General features: G+C 46.5%; 1 protein-coding gene across 4 annotated transcripts in view; it reads left to right on the plus strand.

Moving 5' to 3' along the window:
- Positions 1 to 16,369, plus strand: part of SDK2 (sidekick cell adhesion molecule 2) — an 818,277-nt gene that overhangs the window by 768,550 nt on the left and 33,358 nt on the right. For all 4 annotated transcript variants that reach the window (XM_073606891.1, XM_073606893.1, XM_073606892.1 and 1 more), the window contains 6 exons: positions 5,582 to 5,719; positions 9,511 to 9,672; positions 11,918 to 12,043; positions 12,786 to 12,950; positions 15,318 to 15,458; positions 15,551 to 15,689. In XM_073606891.1, coding sequence (XP_073462992.1) covers positions 5,582 to 5,719; positions 9,511 to 9,672; positions 11,918 to 12,043; positions 12,786 to 12,950; positions 15,318 to 15,458; positions 15,551 to 15,689 — 871 coding nt within the window. The remainder of the gene's footprint in view (positions 1 to 5,581; positions 5,720 to 9,510; positions 9,673 to 11,917; positions 12,044 to 12,785; positions 12,951 to 15,317; positions 15,459 to 15,550; positions 15,690 to 16,369) is intronic.

The following is a 16,369-nucleotide window of genomic DNA, read 5'->3' on the forward strand; positions in this document are numbered from 1 at the left end:
CCAGCACCAGAATGTGGGAAGGCACGCCTATACTATCATGTGCAACGTATTGTATGTGATGACATCTGCAAAAGGGGTAACAAGAGGGAGTCGGATAACCAGTTGGGAGAAGTGGGGGACCAAGTATCAATACCGGAGTGAAGGACAGCACAGCCATGGATTTAGGTATTGCCTAGATTTAGGCAAGTATCTAAACTTGCTCTGTGTTCCTGCAAGCGGCGTTTCAAGAACTGGACAGAAAATGAGGTCTAACTAAAGATCTGTAGAAGGGGAATCAGGACCTCCTTCTTCCCACTGGCAACCCCTTTAGTAATATAAAGCTCTATATAGAGGAATTGGAACCTTCTTTCCTCAGGCTGGTGATCCTTCTAGTGATATAAAGATCTATATAGGGGAACTAGGACCTCATTTCTCCTGCTGGCGATCCCTCTACTGATATAAAGATCTATATAGAGGAATCAGGACCTTCTTCCTCCTGCTGGCGATTACTCCAGTGATATAAAATAACTATATAGAGGAATCAGGACCTCCTTCCTCCCGCTGGGGATTCTTCTAGTGATATAAAGATCTATATAGAAAAATCAGGACCTCCTGCTGGTGACCCCTCTGGTGATATAAAGATCTATATAGAGGAATCAAGACCTCATTTTTCCTGCTGGTGATTCCTCTAGTGATATAAAGATCTATATAGAGGAATCAGGACCTCATTTTTCCTGCTGGTGATTCCTCTAGTGATCTAAAGATCTATATAGAGGCATTAGGACCTCCTTCCTCCTGCTGGTGACCCCTCTACTGATATAAAGATCTATAAGGAGGAATCAAGACCTCATTTTTCCTGCTGGTGATTCCTCTACTGATATAGAGGAATCAGGACCTCCTTCCTCCTGCTGGTGACCCCTCTAGTGATATAAAGATCTATATAGAGGAATCAAGACCTCATTTTTCCTGCTGGTGATTCCTCTACTGATATAGAGGAATCAGGACCTCCTTCCTCCTGCTGGTGACCCCTCTACTGATATAAAGATCTATAAGGAGGAATCAAGACCTCATTTTTCCTGCTGGTGATTCCTCTACTGATATAGAGGAATCAGGACCTCCTTCCTCCTGCTGGTGACCCCTCTAGTCATATAAAGATCTATATAGAGGAATCAGAACCTCCTTCCTCCTGCTGGCGATTCCTCCAGTGATATAAAATATCTATATAGAGGAATCAGGACCTCCTTTCTCCTGCTGGTGACCCGTCTAGTGATATAAAGATCTATATAGAAAAATCAGGACCTCCTGCTGGTGACCCCTCCAGTGATATAAAGATCTATATAGAGGAATCAGGACCTCCTTCCTCCCCCTGGTGACCCCTCTAGTGATATAAAGATCTATATAGAGGAATCGGGATCTCTTTCCTCCTGCTGGTGACCCCTGTAGCATTGCACCCCCAAATTCTACTTTTTCCGGCTGCTTGGCTACATCATTTGCAGTTTTTGACACTTTGTAACCTCTTGAAGCATTGGAATGAAAGCCGCATGCGTGGTGAGAATCTCCCCGCAGTCCTGGCCGTGTGATCCAGTTTTTCTCAGAGTTGTTGGAACACACAATCCTCGGAGGATATACTGGTCCGGTGACATTTCTGAGCGCTTACACAGTTTGCCCGGCGGTGATAACCAGACGAGACGCAGTGAAGGAATTTACAGAAAGCCACGACAGGTGTGATGGGACATGAGTGCGGCTGTCAATCGGCTCCCTCGGTGTCCTTACAATGACCCAACCGCAGAAAAAAAATAACAGAACAGCTATAGAAAAACACGAAAAGAGAAGTGAGAAACCCCAGTACACTCCATAATGTGACTTCTTTGTGCTCTTCTTAGGAGAACAATGGTCACAGTTTCATATACTTGAGATGTTACTGTGTGAAAAATGTTCCAAAGGGAACTATACAGGACTTGTTGCCACAGCAACTCTGATTTTATCATCTCATGCTTGAAAATAGAGAGAAGGAGAAATGCTACGGGAATGGAACCTCGGAGCTAAAACAAGGCCACTGACACTTCTCTAATTGATACAACAAGCAGGTCCACTTTAGGTCCAGATTTCAACAGTGAAGGGGTCCTATAGACAACTGCATGTCTCCTTCAGATCAGGGGTCCCCAACTTTCTAAACTAAGGGCCAGTTTACTGTACTGTGCTTCAAACTTAAAGGGGGGGGGGGGCAGACTGGGACCAGTAGGAGCATAAATTGTCCTGGCAGCAATGGGCACAACAGTAAACATTGGTTTGAATGGAAGGAATAGTGCCCCATCGATGGTGTCAGTGGGTGGCACAGTGCCCCATCAGTGGTGTCAGTGGGTGGCACAGTGCCCCATCAGTGGTGTCAATGGGTGGCACAGTGCCCCATCAGTGGTGTCAATGGGTGGCACAGTGCCCCATCAGTGGTGTCAGTGGGTGGCACAGTGCCCTATCAGTGGTGTCAGTGGGTGGCACAGTGCCCCATCAGTGGTGTCAGTGGGTGGCACAGTGCCCCATCGATGGTGTCACTTGTTGGCATAGTGCCCCTATCAATGGTGTCACTTTGTGGCATAGTGCCCCATTGATGGTTGTCACTTTGTGGCATAGTGCCCTCGTCAATGATGTCAGTTGTTGGCAAAGTGCCCCATCAATGGTGGGAGTAATAGTGCCCCATCGATGGTGTCAGTGGGAGTAATAGTGCCCCATTGATGATTGTCAGTTGGTGGTATAGTCTCCTTATCGATGATGTCAGTTGGTGGCAAAGTGCCCCATCAATGGTGTCAGTGGGAGTAATAGTGCCCCATTGATGGTGTCCGTTATGGGGCATAGTGCCCCATCAACAGCATCAGTTGGTGGCATAGTGTCCCATCCATGGCATCAGTTGGTGGCATAGTGTCCCATCCATGGCATCAGTTGGTGGCATAGTGCCCCATTGATGGGTGTCAGTTGGTGACATAGTGCCCCATTGATGGGTGTCAGTTGTTGGCATAGTGCCCCATTGATGGGTGTCAGTTGGTGACATAGTGCCCCATTGACGGGTGTCAGTTGGTGACATAGTGCCCCATTGATGGGTGTCAGTTGGTGACATAGTGCCCCATTGATGGGTGTCAGTTGGTGACATAGTGCCCCATTGATGGGTGTCAGTTGTTGGCATAGTGCCCCATTGATGGGTGTCAGTTGGTGACATAGTGCCCCATTGATGGGTGTCAGTTGTTGGCATAGTGCCCCATTGACGGGTGTCAGTTGGTGACATAGTGCCCCATTGATGGGTGTCAGTTGTTGGCATAGTGCCCCATTGACGGGTGTCAGTTGGTGACATAGTGCCCCATTGACGGGTGTCAGTTGGTGGAATGGTGCGCTAAGTTCCAGATGAAGGCAAGCCAACATCCACATGTGGCCCCCGAGCTGCAGTTTGGAGACTACTGCTTTAGAACATTGTCCCTGTCAGAACAGATATTGGAGGTGTTTTCCAACAGATGGAAGCCCCCATATAAAGCCCCCCCCCCATATAAAGCCCCCCCCCCATATAAAGGCCCCCCATATAAAGCCCCCCCCCCCCCCATATAAAGCCCCCCCCCCCCCATAAGCCCCCCCCCCCATATAAAGCCCCCCCCCCCCCCATATAAAGGCCCTTCACACTTCTCCATTCTGATGCATTAACACACAATATGTTGCACATTAACATGCATTGTTAATAATGTACTGGAATCAACAAAAAATAGACGTTATCTTCAGCGCGGCACGTGTGTGAATGGGCCCTAAACCAACATTAAAGTGGAAGATAAACCTCAAAATATAAAATACACAGATAAATGCAGCTCTGGGATCATTAATTTAATGATTAATCAATGCAAGCCATGTAACAACCTGAATCTGACCTGGTGTCAGTATCTTGCAGTACAGCAGAGCTCAGAGAGGGGGAGGGAGAAGCAGCACAAGGAGCCAGCCAGTTTGCTTCTGTGCTCTTGTTTTAGAAAGGGACAAGCTGATAGAAGGAGAGAGCAGAGTGACAGAGAGGTGATTCTCAGTCTGCTGCTTCTCGTCCAATCACACGCTGGGGGGGGGGGGGGGGGGGGGACAAGACCTGTAAGTTTTATTGAACTGCAGCAGAGGGAAAACAGGTCTCTAGTCCTGGCAGACAAGGCTGTGCTGTGTGACAGAGCTGTGTAAATCTTAGATCTGGATGGACAGAATTTGACATCCTTTAGCAGGTGAAACAGATCCCCTGCCTGTACTTTATTAGATTCACCTGTTCAATCGCTTGGTAACATAAATTGCTAATCAGCCAATCACACGGCAGCAACTCAATGCATTTAGACATCTCTAGACGTGGTGAAGACGACTTGCTGAAGTTCGAACCGAGCATCAGAATGGGGAAGAAAGGGAATTGAAGTGACTTTGAACGTGGCATGGTTGTTGGTGGCAGACGGGCCGGTCTGAGTATTTCTGAGATTTTCACACACAACCATTTCTCAGGTTTACAGAGAATGATGGCAAAAGAGAAAATATCCAGTGAGCGGCAGTTGTGTGGAGGAAAATGCCTTGTTGAGGTCAGAGGAGAATGGGCAGACTGGTTCCAGATGATAGAAAGGCAACAGTAACTCAAATAACCCCTCGTTACATCCAAGGCATGCAGAACACCATCTCTGAACGCACAACACAAAAAACTTTGAAGTAGATGGGCTACAGCAGCAGAAGACCACACTGGGTGCCACTCCTGTCAGCTAAGAACAGGAAACTGAGGCTACAATTGGCACAGATCACCAAAATTGGACAATAGAAGATTGGAAAAACGTTGCCTGGTCTGATGAGTCTGGATTTCAGCTGCAACATTCAGATGGTGGGGTCAGAATTTGGCGCATGGATCCATCCTGCCTTGTATCACCGGTTCAGGCTGGTGGTGGGGGTGTAATGGTGTGGGGGGGATATTTTCTTGGCACACTTTGGACCCCTTAGTACCAATTGATCATGGTCTATACCCCACGGCCTACCTGAGTATTGTTGCTGACCATGTCCATCCCTTTATGACTACAGTGTCCCCATCTTCTTCCAGCAGGATAATGCACCATGTCACAAAGCTCCAATCATCTCACCACTGACAATGAGGTCCCTGTACTCCAATGGCCTCCACACTCACCACATCTCATCCAATAGAGAACCTTTGGGATGTGGTGGAATGGGAGATTAAGCATCATGGATGTGCAGCTGACAACTCTGTGATGCTATCATGTCACTATGGAGCAAAATCTCTGAGGAACGTTTCCAACACCTTGTTGTATCTATGCCACCAAGAATGAAGGCAAAAGGGGGTCCAACCCTCTACTAGCAAGGTGTACCTAATAAAGTAGCCGGTGAGTGTATATTAGTTGTTTGCCTGGAGATCAGGGGCGAGTTTGTAAAGCACCGTGTATAATAAAGAATTGCATTTTTTTTTTCATAAAATTTTGTTTTCATCTTTTTTTTTTTGCATCTCATGGCTGCTGGTCTTCTTCTGCCTTTTTTCAGCCACTTCCTGCGCTCGCTCCCGTGCCTCCCCTATACAGATAATTCCACATTTATGTATTTTTTTTTTATCTTGCAGCCCCCAGCGCCCCTGCGTCCATTCGATTCAGCGAACTGACCACAACCTCTGTGAACGTGTCCTGGGACGCCCCCGTCTACCCCAACGGGATTCTGGAAGGGTACCGGCTGGTCTATGAGCCCTGCACCCCAGTAGATGGTAAGTCGGCTTTCTTTTTTTTTTTTTTTTCTCCAGTTGCCCGGTGATACAAAAAAAAAAAAAAGTGAGATTTTGGGGAGTTCATTTCGGTTGGTTCACCTTTTTTGAGCCTCAACGGAGGGAAATGGGGGGGGAAATGGAGGGAAATGGTTGGTAATTGGGGGGAAATGGAGAAAAATGGGGGAAAATGGAGAAAAATGGGGGGGGGATGGAGAAAAATGGGGGGGGATGGAGAAAAATGGGGGGGGAATGGAGAAAAATGGGGGGGGAATGGAGAAAAATGGGGGGGGAATGGAGGGAAATGGGGGGAAATGGAGAAAAATGGTTGGTAATATGGGGGGGGGGAATGGGGGGGAAATGGAGAAAAATGGGGGGGGGGAATGGAGGGAAATGGGGGGGGGGAATGGAGAAAAATGGGGGGGAAATGGAGGGAAATGGTTGGTAATTGGGGGGAAATGGAGAAAAATGGGGGGGGGATGGAGGGAAATGGGGGGGGGGAAATGGAGAAAAATGGGGGGGGAATGGAGGGAAATGGGGGGAAATGGAGAAAAATGGTTGGTAATATGGGGGGGGGGGGAATGGGGGGGAAATGGAGAAAAATGGGGGGGGGGGGAATGGAGGGAAATGGGGGGGGAATGGAGAAAAATGGGGGGGAAATGGAGGGAAATGGTTGGTAATTGGGGGGGGATGGAGGGAAATGGGGGGGGGAAATGGAGAAAAATGGGGGGGGAATGGAGGGAAATGGTTGGTAATTGGGGGGAAATGGATAAAAATGGGGGGGGATGGAGGGAAATGGGGGGGAAAATGGAGAAAAATGGTGGGTAATTGGGGGAATGGAGAAAAATGGGAGGAAATGAAGGGAAATGGTGGGTAATTGGGGGAAATGGAGAAAAATGGGGGGGGGGGGAATGGAGGGAAATGGGGGGGGAATGGAGGGAAATGGGGGGGGGGATGGAGAAAAATGGGGGGGGGGAATGGAGGGAAATGGGGGGGAAATGGAGGGAAATGGTTGGTAATTGGGGGGAAATGGAGAAAAATGGTGGGTAATTGGGGGAATGGAGAAAAATGGGAGGAAATGAAGGGAAATGGTGGGTAATTGGGGGAAATGGAGAAAAATGGGGGGGGGGGAATGGAGGGAAATGGGGGGGGGAATGGAGGGAAATGGGGGGGGGGGATGGAGAAAAATGGGAGGAAATGAAGGGAAATGGTGGGTAATTGGGGGAAATGGAGAAAAATGGGGGGAATGGAGGGAAATTGGGGGGGAAATGGAGAAAAATGGGGGGTAATTGGGGGGAAATGGAGAAAAATGGGGGGGAAATGGAGAAAAATGGGGGGTAATTGGGGGGAAATGGAGAAAAATGGGGGGGGGAAATGGAGTAGCATTTGGCAGAAGAAGACGAGTCCGAGTCCCGGGAGGTGGTTTCCATGCCGAGTTCTACGGGCCGCTCTACGGCAAATAAAAGCAGAACCAACGTCCTGGTGCATCAGCCGAGTTTTAATTAAAATCTTTCTCTTTGGGACCCCCCGATTTTTCAAGAAAGTCGACAAAATGTACGAGGTTCCTCTTCAAGGTCCTTGTGTTTACAGCCATTGGTAGGACATACATGGGGGTTGGCTTACTAAAGGCAAAAAGACTGAGCACTCTGCAAAGTGCAGTTGCTCCAGAGTTTAGTAAAAAGAGGGGAAGCGTCACTTTGCAAAAATACCCAATCAGGTGCAAGGAAAATTTAAAAAAAAAAAAAAAAAATGCATTTTTGCTTGCACATGATTGGACGATGGAAGTCAGCAGAGCTTTTTGCTCATTTACTAAGCTCTGGAGCAACTGCCCTTGCAGAGTGCAACTGGACTTTGCAAAGTGCTCAGTGTATTTGCCTTTAGTAAATCAACCCCACAGATTTAACCACCTCAATACCGGGCACTTATACCCCCCTTCCTGCCCAGGCCAATTTTCAGCTTTCAGCGCTGTCGCTGTTTAAATGACAATTGCGCGGTGATGCTACACTGTACCCAAACAGAATTTTTATCATTTTGTTCGCAGAAATAGAGCTTTCTTTTGGTGGTATTTGATCACCTCTGCGGTTTTTATTTTTTGCTAAACAAATTAAAAAAAGACCTAAAATTTTGAAAAAAAAAAAAAAAAAAGTTTCTTTTGTTTCTGTTATAAAATTTTTTAAATAAATAAGTTTTCTCCTTCACTGACGGGCAGTGATAAGGCGGCACCGATGAGGTGGCACTGACGATGGGCATTGATAGGCAGCACTGATTGCCACTCATGGGCAACATTGATGGGCACTGAAAGGCTGCACTGATGGGTACTTATGAGTGGCACTGATAGGCAGCACTGCTGGGCACTGATGCGCGACACTGATGGAAACTGATATGCGGCACTGATAGATGGCATTGATAGGCATCACTGATGGCACTGGCACTTGCAGGCATTGGGGGATGGGCACTGATTGGCATTTCCCTGGTGGTGTAGGGTGGCATACCTGGTGGTCCAGGGTGGTGCCAATCCCTGGTGGTCCTGGCGGCATCCTGGTGGTCCCGGGTGGGCATCCGAGGTGGGGGCTGCACTGATTAACAATCAGCACAGACCCCCCCTTGTCAGGAGAGCAGCCGATCGGCTCTCCTCTACTCACGTCTGTCAGACGCGAGTGAGGAAAGGGCGATCAACGGGTCTTCCTGTTTACATCGTTATCCAATTACAGGTGATCACGTGTTAAAAAGAGCCACCATCAGAGGCTCTTTACCGAGATTGGTATAGCGGTGTGTCTGACTGACACACCGCACCACCGATCGCCGATATGTGCGCCCCCAGGGGCACGCGAGAGCGGTCATTCTGGGAGGCCGTCATATGACGTCCACCCAGAACGAGAGCCGGGCGGCAAGCAGTTAAAGTGGTTGTAAATCTCAGACACGAAATATGAACAAAGCATATCTCTCTATAGTGTGTATTTGTCTCACTCCAGAGCACGAAGTGTCACTTCTGTCAGCTGCCTCCTCCTTCTGCTATCAGCGTGAGTCACTTCTGACAAGTTTTCCTGACACCAATAGATAAATGGTGACAAGGGAGAGAGCTCCAGCGCACCGCCTGTGATTAACAGCCTCAGCTCTGTTCTGGTGTGCTGTGTGGAAGGGGAGGGGGGGGGTGTCTCTTTGCTCCACTCAGCTCTCAGAGCTCTCCTCACTGAGCTCTGCAGAGTAACTTCAGCTCTCCGCTGCCCCCTTTTTTTCTGATAGCTCAGACATGATGTATAAATTCTAGACTTTGACTGGCTGTAGAGGAGAGAAGACTGTAGATCAGGTCCAGCTGTTGCAAAACTTCAAGTCCCATCATGCCTCTGCCTCTGGGTGTCATGCTTGTGGCTGTCAGTCTTTCTGTGCTTCATGGGACTTGTAGTTCTCCAACAGCTTAAGGTCCGCTAATTGCATATCCCTGCTGTAGATACACAGGTACAACTTATGTAGGAGGATTTGTTTGAGCTCTGTGCATCACCTTAGGCCAGTCACTTCACCGGGGATATGGAAGGGTTTACAACCACTTTAGGTACCCCGGAAGTGATACTTCAGTTTCAGGCAGAGACTAGCTCAGCACCCCTCAATATTTTTTTCCAGTCGTGGCACTATTTAAACCTTCCACCACCGGAGTAGTTTGTGCGTCTTTTTTTTTATATACAGGTTTAAAAAAAAATTGTTTTATGCCTGAGGATTTAACCCTCCAAAATGTATATTTTCTGAATCAAAGGCCCTGGAGAATAAAATGTATTTATTTCTGATATCCCTCCCCCCAGGAATCAGTAAGATAGTGACGGTGGATGTGAAGGGGAACAGCCCCCTGTGGATGAAACTGAAGGACCTGACTGAGGGAGTGACCTACCGTTTCCGGATACGAGCAAAAACCTTCATCTATGGGCCGGACTTGGAAGCCAATGTGACCACCGGACCTGCCGATGGTAAACGTCTTCCACTACATGAGATCTAGGAGGGGTGTGATTGAGAGCCGAGCCTTTCATTCCAAGAATACGGGTGTAACATATTGTGCACAGCTGTAATACAGAAGAAATTTCAGAGGAATGCTCGGAATAATCCGCCAGTTGTTTTATCTCTTTAAATATAACTTTGTCTCTCTGAGAGGAAGGAAGAATGGTGGGAAGGCACATCCCTTTCCTTTAACACCCTTCCTTTTCATGCGACTCTCCATCCCTCTTTTCTCACTTTCCTCCCTTCCATCCATCCTTTTCTTCCTCCCCTTCTCTCTTTCCATTTATCCTACTTTTCATTCCTTCCTTTCCCACTCTCTTCCCTTCCTCATCTTCCTTCACTTCCATCCATTCTTTTCTTCCTAACAATTGCTCTTTCCATTTATCCTACTTTCCTTCCTTCCTTTCCCACTTTTCTTCCTTCCTCATCTTCCTTCACTTCCATCCATCCTTTTCTTTCTCCCCTTCTCTCTTTCCTTTTATTCTTGCCTTTTTTTCCTCTTCTTCCCTTCTCACCTTTCCTTCCTTCACTTCTTATCTTCCTTAATTTTTCCATCCTTCTTTATCTTCAATCTTTTCTTCCCTTTCCTTCCATCCTTTAGCACCTGCCTTTCTTCTCCTTTCCTTCAAACTTTTACATCCCACGTTCCTTCCTACATTTCCTTCTTTTCCCACCTTTCTATCCTTCCCTCCTTGCTCAACTCCCCTCCATCTTCTTTCCTTTTTCTTCCCACCTTATTTAACACATTTTTTTCCTTACCACCTTTCCTTTCTACCTACCTCCTATCCATATATCCTCTCCTCCTACCTCCTATCCATATATCCTCTCCTTACGTCCCACCTTTCTTCCTTTACTTCCTATCTGTTGTCCTTCCTACTTTCCTTTTCTTCTATGCTTCTCACTTTCCTTCCCTCAAAGGTTCCTTCCCACCTTCCTTCTCTTCCTTTTATTCCCACCTTCCTTTCTCTCCTTCCCTCCCTTCTTTCCTTCACTTCCCATCTTCCTTCATTTTTTTCTCTTCCACCCACCTTCCTTTGCTTCCCACTTTCCTTCCCCCTCCCATCTTTCCGATTTCCTTTTCTTCCTTTCATTCTTTCCGTTCTTTTATTCCCACCTTCCTTCCTCTCCTTCCCTCCCTTCTTGCCTTCTCGCTATTCCTTCCTTCAATTCCCAGCCTCCATTTTTTTTCCCCTTCCACCTTCCTTAACTTCTATCCTTTCTTCCCTTTCCTTCCCACTTTCTTACCTGCTTTCCACTTTCCTTCCTTCCCATCTTTCCAATTTCCTTTTCTTCCTTTCATTCTTTCCATCCTTTTATTTCCCATCTTCCTTTCTCTCCTTCCCTCCCTTCTTGCCTTCTCACTATTCCTTCCTTCAAGTCCCATTCTCTTTCATTTTTTTTTCCCTTCCAACTTCCTTAACTTCTATCTTTTCTTCCCTTTCCTTCCCACCTTCCTACCTTCCATTTCTTCTCTGCTTCCTTTCCATTCTTCCCTCAAACCTTCCTTCCCACCTTTCCACTTCCTTTAATTCTTACCTTCCTTTTATTCCCACCTTCCTTTCTCTCCTTCCTTCCCATCTGTCTTCATTTTTTTTCTCTTCCACCTTCCTTTCCTTCCCACCTTCCTATCTTTCCTTCCTTCCTTCTTCCCACTTTCCTTCCCTCCCATCTTTCCAATTTCCTTTTCTTCCTTTCATTCTTTCCTTCCTTTTATTCCCATCTTCCTTTCTCTCCTTCCCTCCATTCTTTCCTGCTCACTATTCCTTCCTTCGCTTCCATCCTCCATTTTTTTCCCTTCCTTAACTTTTATCCTTATTTCCCTTTCCTTCCCACCTTGCTCTTCTTCCCTGCTTCCATCCTTTCCATAAACGTTCCTTCCCACTTTCCTACCTTTTTTCATTTTCCTCTTTTTCCCTGCTTCCCACCTTCCTTCCTTCAGCAAAGCAAGGACTAGAACACGTCTGTAGATAGTGGTGATAGCACATCTTGTTCTATGAAGGGTGTTTAGGTCTCCATTCCATCCTGTTGGATGGATTCCAGTCCTCGATTCAGCTGTGTCCTTAATGCCAGAATAAGGACGTACATTTGGTCATAGAGACTCCTACAGACTGTGATAACCCAAAAAATAAAGGAGATTCCACTTTCTTGTATCTAATAAAATTTGACCGGAATTTTTCAGCCGTTTTTATCAATTTTTTGTTAACGGTATTCTTCCAGGGGCACCAGGACCACCAGGAGTGCCGTCCATCTCCCGATACGGCTCATTAATCGCCATCCAATGGTCAAATGGAGATCCAGGAAGGAGCCCGATCACCAGATACGTTATAGAGGCCCGGCCCTCAGGTAGGCCCCCTAATTTCTATGCAGTTTCTTGCTCTTAGTACACAGTACATCCTATAAAGGATGTAGCTCTTTAGCAAACATAGGACTCTCTAGTATTTTTCAGCCAAACCTTTAGGAAAAGTAAAGCGTGCTGCTTACAGGACAACCATCTTCTACTAAAGCTGAGCACAGATATTACAATCTGGCTGTACAATCGCCTTTTGGATTGTACAACTATATCGTGCACAGTGGAGCCGATTGGATAGGAAGTGAATGGCGGACCCTCACACTGTTGATTTCTTATGATCATCGGCCCCATCTAGTGGCCATCATGCGTTTTTTTTCTACCCTGAATACCCCAATCAGGAAAATACTGATTATGGCCACCGGATGGAGCTGATGAGGAAATCAACCCATGCAATATATTGTCAGAATTCATGATGACCAGGCAAATGCCTGTGACATTCGTGCAGTTAATGTTTTTATCAATAGGAAATATTCAATTCTACAAGCTGTTACCTGTTACAAAACAGTGACAAGTCATGTACTTCTCTCATGACAGGCTTCTTTAACACTGTAAATTTCCTGCCTGGCATTGCGTAGGCATGCGTTTCTAAGAAATCAGCCTACCAGTTCATTAGGCGACAGCAGCGGGTCTCATGCCTGAATATTTTGTCTTGACGAACAAGCTGACTATCTACAGGTGCACTTTGTTTTTATCACGAGGATATTAATAAACCGATGTTGTCTCTCCTCTACTAAGATGAAGGATTATGGGACATTCTCATCAAGGACATCCCAAAGGAGGCCACGTCCTACACGTTCAACATAGACATCCTGAAGCAGGGCGTCAGCTACGACTTCCGGGTCATTGCCGTCAACGATTACGGATATGGGACCCCCAGCCCCCCCTCTACATCCGTCGCAGGTAAAAGATCGTTTTCTACCCAACAATCACAGATAAGAGCAGAGAACAGACGTGTCATGTATGAATGAGTCCGATTTGGAGGGTGAGGAGTAGGCAGGAGATAAAACATCTTATTTGGAGGCCCACCTTAAGCTCATAAGAGGTGTAAAGGAGGCCATCTACATTGAACTAAACAACCATTCCTAAACAGGGTGGGGGTGGCGGGCCCCCATATCATTTTGTTTAACAGACCTACCCCAGTGATTTGACAATTTACACCTTCAGCCATCTCAACTTGAACGGGCAGCAAAAAATAACCCAACAGGGGTTCTAACCTCGCCATCGAAAACTGGGTATACACTTTAAATCTGGACTCCGGCAGATAATGACACGAATTAATGCAGCTCTGTAATCAGTAATACATCATGAAAAGTACGTTTAAAATACAAGCAGTGTAAGAATCTGAATGTGACCTGGTAGCCTCTTGCAGTCCCTGTACAGCAGGGCTGGAGTATGATAGGAAGAAGCAGCACAATGAGACAATCAGTTCATATGCTCATAGGCAGAGAGAGCAGAGTGACAGAGAGATGGGATTATCACTGGGCTGCTTCTTCTTTCACTGTCCAGTCACAGGTTGGGGGCTGGTCCGGGATGACCTGGACTAAGGACATCTACTGTGGGGGAAATATCTGGATTGAAGGTTAGTATTGCAGCAAAAGCTGGTTTGGTTCTTATTATTAACTGAAGTTCTGCTTTATAGAGTACAGTAACCTTTTATGTTATAAAAAAATAAAAAAATAATAAAAAATGCAAGTGTGCAGCAGAGCTTCTTCTAACAATCCATATAGGCACACGGTGTGTTGGCACAGTGATCTGTAGATCCCAAACCAAGAGTGAGGGGTCACAATCTGACCACACTAACGTGGATATTCTTCTGTGGGCAGTGTGGTCAAAAGGAACAAGAAGGCATGATGGGGACTGGTAGGATCAGCAAGTGTTTAGTCAGGGTTATCACATGTATAAGAATTTGTTGTTTATCTAAAGTTAGGGACAGCGGGATGCATTTTCTAAAGTTTCTGATTTTACATTTCTGTAAACTTTAAAGTTCCTTATTTTTTTTTTAAATAGTTTCTGCAGACAGTTTCCAGTTATATCATAAATAGATGTAAGATACATGAGTGGCAAAGAACAATATAGTAACAAAGAAGAAGTCACCATAAATCCCAAAATACACAATAAATGGCCAAAAATGTAAAAGTTCCGTATTTTTAAAGTTACAATGAAACAAGTTATTCTTTGTAAACGCCAACAATAAAAGTAATTTATAAGTATGTAGTGCATCCCACCTATTTCCCAAAAGTTGTGTCACCCTGTAGACTGGGTAGTCTTAGATGCTAGTCTTATAGGGGGGGGGGGTGGTAAACTCAGTGGTAGATAGGCATTTTAGTGAATCCCATGACAGTATAGAATTATGCGTTTTGAGGGCCAGGTAGCCCACTTTTGTTAAATGAAAAGCAAAGTAAAAAATGTAAGAAACAGCATTAATAGAAAATAAGGGTCCACCTGGCTCTCTTGTCAGCAGCACGCTGCTCACTCCGGTCTCAGACCATAGGCTCCTCAGGCTCACTCAGCCTATACTTGCAGCAACTCACTGCATAGGCCCCACTCTTGGCCTCTGGATAGGGTTCTCCCATCACCCAGGCTCTCCCACTTCTCCAGCCCCCTCTGTGGACTCGCTAATCACCTCAGCTTTCTCTGTCCCTCTGGACCTGCGTAGCTGTCCTGACTTTTTATGGGCAAGAAGTCCTCCCAACACAGGGTTTCTTCTGTTGAGCAGGTCATCCCTCATGGCTGGAGCACACCACTATCTTCACTTAGGGACTCTCTTTCTCCAAATGGCAGCAACTGCTTAGATCGACCCTGAACACCAGTATACTCACCCAGGCTGCAGGCATCCAGCAAAGCCCAGGAACTGGATTGAAGGTTTTGTCCTATCCAAGACCCTTTGGAACCTTCAAACCTCAGGTCCCAATCCATGACTATCATGTAGTGTATCAGTTTCTCAACCATTTTTTTAATCTCACACCATGGAAGGGCCTTGCACTGTCACAACAGGCATGTCATTTTTGCCAAAAAGTTGGGTTTGGGAGCTTATTGGGGAAGTAGGTAAGGGGGTTGGTAATAGGGGGATGAGATGGGAACTTGTAGCCATATTTGATTAGAGTGATATAGAATTGGTGTGTGGTTGGGAATGCCATGTGCAAGATAAGAGGAAAAAAAGCTTCAAAATATAAGCTCCTTAAACGGGTATGAAGGCCCATCAAGGTTATTAAACCCCCTCAAGTCTTGCCTAGAACACATTAATTATTCTCCATCATCTTCTTTCAGCCACAAAAGCCAACCCATTCTACGAAGAGTGGTGGTTCCTGGTGGTTATCGCGCTCATTGGCCTCATCTTCATTCTTCTTCTGGTGTTTGCTTTGATCATTCGGGGACAGAGCAAGAAATATGCCAAAAAATCAGATTCAGGTGAGAGATTTGTCGCAGAAGCTCCAAGTCTACCTATTGTAAAACCATTGCCATCACTCCTCCTTCCTAAAAACTTGCCTCTGTCTGCACAGGCTGTAACCCAAAAAACAGCACACTGGGTCACGGCGAGATGGTCAGCCTGGACGAGAGCCGTTTCCCGGCATTGGAGCTGAACAACCGGCGGCTGTCGATGAAGAATTCCTTCTGCAGAAAGAACGGGATCTACACAAGGTGAGAAGACCTGTATATTAATATGGAGTTGGCCATCAAAGACTGGGATGGTGTCTGAGATGCCACAGAGCCTGGTTAAGGTTTGTTCACTGAGCTTCACCAACATGTGACAAATAAAACACAGTAATAATCGCTTTTTTACCTTCATGCATTCTATGCAGGACAGCAATCAGAATTTGTGGGTCCCCCTACACAGCTTACGACCTGGGCCTGACCACCAACATTACCCAGGGCCTGCCTACTGGCCATTTCGCCAAATCTGGCCACTGGCCGTCCCACCGAGTCCTTCAGTGCACCCACTTTTATTTTAACACTCTTACAACTTAATATATCCTCCATCCCACGTCCTCCTATTTCTCCAGTCCCATCTCCTCCATCCCATGTTCTGCTCCTTCTCCATCCCATGTCCTCTTCCAGTCTCATCTCTCCCATCCCATGTCCTCCTTCTCTTCCATTTCATGTCCTCTTCCCACTCCAGTGCCATCTCCTCCATCCCATGTCGTCCTCCTCCAGTCCCATGTCTTCCATACCATGTCTTCCTCCTCCTCTAGTCCCATGTCCTCCATACAATGTCCTCCTCCTCCAGTCCCATGTCCTCCATACCATGTCCTCCTCGTCCTCCATACCATGTCCTCCTCCAGTCCCATCTCTTCCATCCCATGTCCTCCTCCTCCACTCCC

This window comes from Aquarana catesbeiana, linkage group LG12 (assembly GCF_042186555.1).
Source record: "Aquarana catesbeiana isolate 2022-GZ linkage group LG12, ASM4218655v1, whole genome shotgun sequence".
In the NCBI taxonomy this organism is placed as follows: domain Eukaryota; kingdom Metazoa; phylum Chordata; class Amphibia; order Anura; family Ranidae; genus Aquarana; species Aquarana catesbeiana.